Here is a 7,725-nt window from a genome sequence, read left to right as displayed (position 1 = left end):
GTCTAGATTCATTCCAAACGTGTCTCATGTTTGTGAACGTGTAACATACTGACGGTTTGTCAGATAGCGTCAGTATGTTACGTTTTGGGATGAGAACGTGTTGGCTGAAACTCACAGTAAAGCTCAGTAAAGTGGAAGCAAATATCATAAGAAGGCCTTAATAACAAATCTATGAACTGTAAGGCTTAAGGAAAAGACAAGAGCCAGTGAAGAGCAGAGGATACCACAGGCTAGCATGAAAGAGTCATCACGGTCCTGAGCATATGTTGCATCATTATTTTTGATGTTCTAAACAGGTTAATGTTTTCTTTTGGAGTTTAGCCTCATTTGCAGTCATTAGTTTACCATGAATTAAACATCTGCACACATCTACCACTTATTCTTGTAAATGAGAAGGTTACATTAGCATAGCAGATGCCTCGATACTCAGGGCGAGCATATACTTCAGGAGAAATGTGCTCGAGCTCGCTGTCTCCACATCACTTAATACTCTCCTCTTTCCTCGCTAACCTTCATCCCAGTGTTTTCGCCATTATTTTACCTTTTTTTTTTTCAAACTTCCTGCTTTAATAAAGCTCCGCTCAACCTGCAGAAGTAGGGCGTACGGTGTACATTTTAGGACATCGTCAGGTATCAGACAAAAAATTGTCAGGTGTCAGTTGTCAAAAAAAAAATTGTCAGGTATCAGACAAAAAAATGTCAGGTGTCAGTTGTCAAAAAAAAAATTGTCAGGTATCAGAAAAAAAATTGTCAGGTGTCAGAAAAAAAATTGTCAGGTATCAGAAAAAAAATTGTCAGTTGTCAAAAAAAAAAAAGTCAGGTATCAGAAAAAAAATTGTCAGGTGTCAGAAAAAAAATTGTCAGGTGTCAGAAAAAAAGTTGTCAGGTGTCAGAAAAAAAAATTGTCAGGTGTCAGAAAAAAAGTTGTCAGGTGTCAGAAAAAAAATTGTCAGGTGTCAGAAAAAAAGTTGTCAGGTGTCAGAAAAAAAATTGTCAGGTGTCAGAAAAAAAGTTGTCAGGTGTCAGAAAAAAAATTGTCAGGTGTCAGAACACAAGGTACCAGAGAGAAAATCTTCCTGCAGGTGGCGCTGTTGTCATGTCCCACCCGAATTGATTTCCAAATATGTCATCAACGTGTGACCGTGGGAGAGCGTAAGGTCATTGACCTCACCGGAGTTTTACCGTGGTTCAGGCTCCTAACGACACAAGGTAAGTTGAACTTTTTCTCCCTTTTGTTCATATTTTTGCCACAGTTGTGTTATATTAAGTTGCAGTTATGTTGTGAAAGTTACATATCAGAGACGGAAAGCCAGTTTTGTACGAAACCAAATCAGTACTATTTTTGTCTGGCTAATTCATTCTAGCTAGCGACAGTGGTGAAACGTGATTCAAATTTAAACTGTTCAGTAATTGTTTTGTATACATTTCAGCAAATGGACAAGCTGAAAGCTCACGAGCAGCCTGCATCCTTTCTGTCGCTCTTTTTCTTTATTTCTCTTTTCTATATTGCTACTGTCGGGATATTTTTTGATCCCGATATGTTTTTTTCTGTTGTTGTTTTTAGACTTTGCTGCAATATGTCATCTGACGATGATGAAAGGAGTATCCGACTCTGGCTGGTTCCCATGACTGTACCAAAAATACTTTTTTTTTTTTTATTAAAAAAAGAGCATTAAAAATAAATGACTAAAGTACAACTTATTTATTAACTACTGTTCACCTCTTTCATATCAAAGAAGTGTATTTTTTGCTACACATGTTTTATTTGTGGGCACTGAATAGACGATGCTTTTAGTGTAATTGCCACATAAAAAGATTTAGTACTTTACTGGTTAATTACTTATGTTCAGTGTAAGAGGTGGGTGATCAATTAGACTGTTGTTGTTACACTTAACCTTTCAAGATATGATGATAATAACATTGTTCAACAAAGGCTTAAAACAAAAGGAAATCAGCTGTGCACTGAATTCATATGGGCATAAAATAAGGTAAGTCTGCATTTCAACAGTTTCCGTGACAACTCTCTAAAATGACAAAACATGCAGTTTGCATTTAATATAATGTAAGTCTGTGTTGTCTTTTAACAGTGAGAGGCATCTGAGACGAGTTTTAAAACTTCTAGGGTTGAAGCGAAGATGCCCCCAACGACCTTTTACTGAAATCCACAAAGCTGTGGAGGTAAGCGTTAAAACATCAGTGCAAAAAATATATATTTTCCTGAAGTCTGTGTCATGAGCTATTGTAGAAACAATAAATGTTATTTTCTGTAGTGATTTAAAAAAAAAAACATTCAATTGTCTGTTTGTTTGTTTTTTAGAGTGAGATGAAACAGTGGTCTCCTGAACAAGGAATCAGGGCAATGGTAAAGCGGGTAAGGGATGTCAGAGGAGTGCGGCCTTGTTACAGGTTGGTTAAATAGTGTGTATATGATCAAGTGTTCTCTTGTTTTACTGTTGAGCTCAGAGTAAAATCTATTGTTACTGTAGAGACGATGTTGCTAATATAATGAGGTATATGGATGCAAGTGGTCTTCAGAGGAGATCTCCTGGAAAGAAGAAAATTCCCTGTCGGAATTACATCAGCCGTGGTCCAAATGACACACGGCACATTGATGGTATTTATTTTATCTTTTCAATTAACCTTCCAAACATGTTTTGATGGTACTTCTGTTGAAACAAATTGTAATTATTATTTGTTGTTTCATATAGGCAATGATAAACTGAAGTTCTTTGGAATGTGGATACATTTGGGGATTGATGGGTAGGTTTGAATATGGCATTCGCTACTTAATTTATTACATTCAGTGATAGTACAAAGTTGCTTCAAGATAAGGATGTGCGGTAAACTGAGGTGTTATCTCTCCTGAGTAGTCTAGGGCAGGGATGGGCAAGTCCAGGCCTCGAGGGCCGGTGTCCTGCAGGTTTTAGATGTGTCCTTGATCCACAGCTGATTCAAATGGCTAAATTACCCTCACAACATGTTTTGTAGTTCTCCAGAGGCCTGGTAATGAACTAATCATTTTATTCAAGTGTGTTTACCCAGGGTGATATCTAAAACATGCAGGACACTGGCCCTCGAGGTCTGGATTTGGCCAAGCCTGGTCTAAGGGACCAAGATAAAGTATGAATAGTGAAGGAGGATTCAAGATGGCGGTTTTTAAAAGGCTTATTTCCTGCTAGTCTTAAAGTTCCATTTCAGACTGGCAGTTAATTTCAGGGAGGGCCAAGACCAACACAACAAACAAAACATCCCTGATATAAAGTAAACAGAATTTAACTCCAAAGAAAATAAAATGTACAATTTACGATAACCTACCTAACCAACACATAAACAGGAGAATACAAGGGATTACAAAACAAAAGGCAGCTCTCCCCTCGCGTCAGTCTGAACACAGTCAAGAGTCACATTCAATTCCAAAGGCATGTAAGCCTACACAACTATGGCAGTCAAAATGGCCGGAGGAACCAGAAACAACGCCTAGACATAATACAATGGAAAACCAGCATACTCTTGGGGAATGTAACAAAAACCAAACATAGTGCCAAAACATGATTAAATCATATGTACAAGTGGCCACTTTTCTGTTTCTTTCTTTTCAGATTTTCCAGGAAGGTTCTATGGCTAAAGGTGGGCACATCCAACCGCAAGCAAAACTTTGTGGCCAGATACTTCTTTGAGGCTGTTCAAGAACAGGGTGGTATGCAATATACTAAAAAATGGGGGGTTAAAAAAGATTACATTTTGTTAATAAATTTATTTTTTCATCATTCACTAATTATCTTCAGTTTGTGTCTTTAGGCTGTCCTCAAATGATTCGGGGGGACAGAGGAAAGGAGAACCTTGTTGTGGGTCAAATGCAGATGGCATTTCACATGCGAGATCTTGGGAATCAGGCATGGAGGTGCTTCAGAATGGGGACATCAGTGCACAACCAGGTATGTCTTTAAGCTGGTAAATGACTATTTCTAAAGTAACAACCTGACAACAAAACTGATAATGTCATGTTTCTGTTGTTTAGAGAGCTGAATGCTTCAACAGTATTTTAAAGCGGACATGGATTAAGAAATGGCTGACAACATTTGAGGTAAAGCAAATCTTTCACCTGTAAAACCTATTAACAAAGAGTAGCCATCCAAATTTCGTTAAACATACGATGGATTAGTTTATCTGAAAACACAAGGCCAGAATCTGTGTTTATGTACATCTGTACCTTTTCACTAATGAAATTCTCACCTTCACAACTTATGTCTTTTTCAAAACAACATGCGTAGGCCATGATGGAGTCTGGGATCCTTGAACTGGACAATCCTGTGCACATGTAAGTCAATATTTTTAGACATGAAAAATAATCAAGCAGCAGTATGAAAGTATGTGGTCTAGGAATGCCTTTGTTTTTTGAGTACTGATTAAAATTTAGCTTTTACTTATTCTACCTCAAAGAAGCAGATGAACATATTAATTTTTTAATTCTCCTTTTTCATAGCAACTGCTTGCAGTACTCACACTTGCCACTGCTTCAAAGAGACTTAAAAACGGAGCAAACAGTTTGGAACACCCATGACATCCGCAAGCAACGCAATGCACCTGGTCCATTTGGGAAACCCGACCTTCTGTTTACCTCACCACCTCCTGGTATGTCATTTGAAAGCCTGTGGGGTTTTATTTTTTTGTTTGTTTTTTAACTTTCATTAGTTTACTTTTACTTTGATATAGCACTCTTCACAGGATAAAAACCACAAAGTGGCTTCACAATAATATAAAACAGATAAACATAAAACAGCACAATCGAACATACAGAATAAATGCAATCAAGGAAACGTAATGATGGAGGCAGAGCATTCCATGACCTGGGAGCCACCGCTTTGGAAGATCTCTTGCCTCTGGTCTTCTGGTGGGACTACTAACAGCCATTGATTAGATGATCACAGGCTGGGAGAGGGAGCGTGGGGTTCTATAAGATCAGAAATTAAGGCAGGAGCTTCACGATTCGGAGCATTGAAAGTCATTACTAAAATTTTTAAATGAATTTTCTAAAATATACTGGAAGCCAGTGTAATGAGCGTAAAACTGTTATAATGTGCTTTCTCTTTTGTGTCTTCCGAAGAAGCCTACTTGTAGTACAATAAGAGATTTCTGAATTTCTACTGTCAATACTAAAATGGCTTCATATTGACACCTTTAACTAAAAATTTATCTAAATGTTTGAGTGATATTTCCATCTTTAAGTTTCTGTAATAACATCTGTAAACACTGACTGCTTCTTATACAGGTTCTAGAACAGCTTTGTCATTATTCATTTATTTTTAACATTCAAAGTGAACATCTTTTCAATATTGTCTTTCATTCGCAGGATATGGCAATGTGCTGCACATTGTTGACCCAGACCTTTTAGACTATGCCAAGCAATTAATCTGTGAGAGGGAAGAGCCTTCACTGGTAGCAAACCAGGAATTCAGAGACATGTGCCAGAACATTTTAGAAAACAGCCAGTTTCCCTGCACACCTGATGGTTGCCTTGCTGCATACCTCATGCTAGTCCAAGAGCTCACAACTGCCATGAACAGAAATGCAGTTCCTACACTTTCTACGTTTGCCGAGGCAAATGACATATACATCTTTCTGAAGAGAGAGAGGATGGAAGGTGCACCAGTAAACATTTCCAATGACCAATAAAATCATACAACAGTGTTTGTTAACATTTAATTATCCTTGTTTAAAATCAACAGGTAATTTGAAAACTGTCTGACCAACAAAATGTACAATAAAATGTTGAAATACAATTGACAAGGTGCCATCTTTCATAATGATTCAGTGTTTCATTTACCACAACTTTTGTTAACAATAATGTAGAACATAATTCACATTGAAAGACTTTTGAACTGCAGACTGTAGCAACATTACCACTTGTAGCCATATCGGCCTGACTTGAGAAACTTAACAACATCAGATGCGGAAGGCCTTGAGTCTGGGTCATAGCTCACCAAACCACCAAGAAAACTGTTTTTGTCACTGAGATGTGATAGGGAATGTGGTGGGGTTTTGGTGGCCATTAGTGCAGCCAGTTCTCTTTGTTTTTTTAACCATCCACGGAGCGGAACCCGTCAGGATCTCCAGATATGTGGCTCCGAGGGACCACATGTCTGTCTGGAACGAGGCCTCTTCAAACATCAGTATGCATTCAGGGGCCATGTAAAGATATGTGCCACCAGCTGGACCAGTAGCCTGGGCAGTGAACTTACTCCCTTGACGAAGCATCACAGTGTCTCTTATGTTTGCCATGCCCCAGTCTGTCAGGACTGCCTTCTTAGAAGGGTGGTGAACCTATAAGGTATACATATGAGAACTTACCAGGTTGTCTAAAATTTCACAAATGTTATCAAAAATGTCATTCCAAAGACCACAGCTCATAATTGGGGAAAAAAAAAACCCTCAAAGCTTTTAGCACCCAGATCACCCAATCACTGCAGATTTATTCTGAGATTGTTTATTATACCCAACATTAAAATTAACAGATTGGTTAATGATCCAACCCGGTTTTATAGTCCTGTGCATTTTTTAATCCCCATTCCACTTAAGCAAGTGGTACAGACTAATAAAATAATAGAAACTTTCAGTTTGTAAAGCCTAAACTTACAACATGTTTGGGAATTTTGTAGGTGTGCAAGAACCAGCATATTAAAGAAAAATTGGACTATTAAAGAAACAATGTAAGGCTTCTTACTTAAAAAAAAAAATCCTTTATATGAATATGCCAGAAAAGTTTCTCATTGTTCAAATGTAGTGTTTAATAGACTGAAGAGAATAAAGTTAAATAAATAATATACTATTTTTATTTTGATCTTCAAAAACAAAGTGGAGAAAAAGAAAAATACAATATGGCTTACCATGACATTTGCTGGCTTTATATCCTGGTGAATGATTCTCTGTGCATGGATGTACTCTACTGCCATGGATAAGTCCAGTGATATGAAACCGGCATCATCCCCTTCAAGCTATCAAGACAATATATAATATTAATAAAAATGCATAGCCAGGTGTGACAATCTAACATGTCTACCACTGGAAATGTATTACTTCAAATAGGATTAGTATTCAAATGCAACTGCTCGTAAGCTTTCAGCTTGTCCATTTGCTGAAATGTATACAAAACAATTACTGAACAGTTTAAATTTGAATCACGTTTCACCACTGTCGCTAGCTAGAATGAATTAGCCAGACAAAAATAGTACTGATTTGGTTCCGTACAAAACTGGCTTTCCGTCTCTGATATGTAACTTTCACAACATAACTGCAACTTAATATAACACAACTGTGGCAAAAATATGAACAAAAGGGAGAAAAAGTTCAACTTACCTTGTGTCGTTAGGAGTCTGAACCACGGTAAAACTCCGGTGAGGTCAATGACCTTACGCTCTCCCACGGTCACACGTTGATGACGTATTTGGAAATCAATTCGGGTGGGACATGACAACAGCGCCACCTGCAGGAAGATTTTCTCTCTGGTACCTTGTGTTCTGACACCTGACAATTTTTTTTCTGACACCTGACAACTTTTTTTCTGACACCTGACAACTTTTTTTCTGATACCTGACTTTTTTTTTTTTGACAACTGACACCTGACAATTTTTTTTCTGACACCTGACAATTTTTTTTCTGACACCTGACAATTTTTTTTTCTGACACCTGACAATTTTTTTCTGACACCTGACAATTTTTTTTCTGACA

The 7,725-nt window shown here is 37.6% G+C and overlaps 1 protein-coding gene and 1 long non-coding RNA gene across 3 annotated transcripts; one reads left to right on the top strand and one right to left on the bottom strand.

Annotated features, from left to right (window-relative positions):
* Window positions 1-1,141: 1,141 nt before the first annotated feature.
* On the top strand, window positions 1,142-5,759 carry LOC147337515 (uncharacterized). 2 transcript variants are annotated; one of them, XM_086305426.1, is made up of 13 exons: window positions 1,142-1,209; window positions 1,565-1,602; window positions 1,904-1,988; window positions 2,088-2,178; window positions 2,318-2,406; window positions 2,487-2,614; window positions 2,709-2,760; window positions 3,600-3,697; window positions 3,799-3,935; window positions 4,019-4,084; window positions 4,272-4,318; window positions 4,484-4,632; window positions 5,351-5,757. In XM_086305426.1, exons 2-13 carry the CDS (start codon window positions 1,578-1,580, stop codon window positions 5,671-5,673), a joined length of 1,290 nt encoding a protein of 429 aa, XP_086161552.1. In that variant the 5' UTR covers window positions 1,142-1,209; window positions 1,565-1,577; the 3' UTR covers window positions 5,674-5,757. The 2 variants fall into 2 exon arrangements, with proteins under 2 accessions (XP_086161552.1, XP_086161551.1); XM_086305425.1 differs by lacking the exon at window positions 1,142-1,209 and having other exon boundaries at window positions 1,247-1,602; window positions 5,351-5,759.
* On the bottom strand, window positions 5,687-7,369 carry LOC147337514 (uncharacterized). The gene is made up of 3 exons (XR_015130966.1): window positions 7,354-7,369; window positions 6,885-6,992; window positions 5,687-6,321 (listed from the first exon to the last, which is right to left on the bottom strand). It is a non-coding gene; the product is annotated as an uncharacterized LOC147337514 (long non-coding RNA).
* Window positions 7,370-7,725: the final 356 nt, after the last annotated feature.

The sequence above is a fragment of the Aulonocara sp. 'chitande type north' Nkhata Bay genome, linkage group LG2 (assembly GCF_057382095.1).
Source record: "Aulonocara sp. 'chitande type north' Nkhata Bay isolate Kocher_YH1m ecotype deep benthic linkage group LG2, A_spYH_male_GT1.1, whole genome shotgun sequence".
Classification (NCBI taxonomy): domain Eukaryota; kingdom Metazoa; phylum Chordata; class Actinopteri; order Cichliformes; family Cichlidae; genus Aulonocara; species Aulonocara sp. 'chitande type north' Nkhata Bay.
The sequence above is the reverse complement of the archived record's forward strand: the minus strand, read 5'-3'. Positions and strand labels throughout refer to the sequence as shown.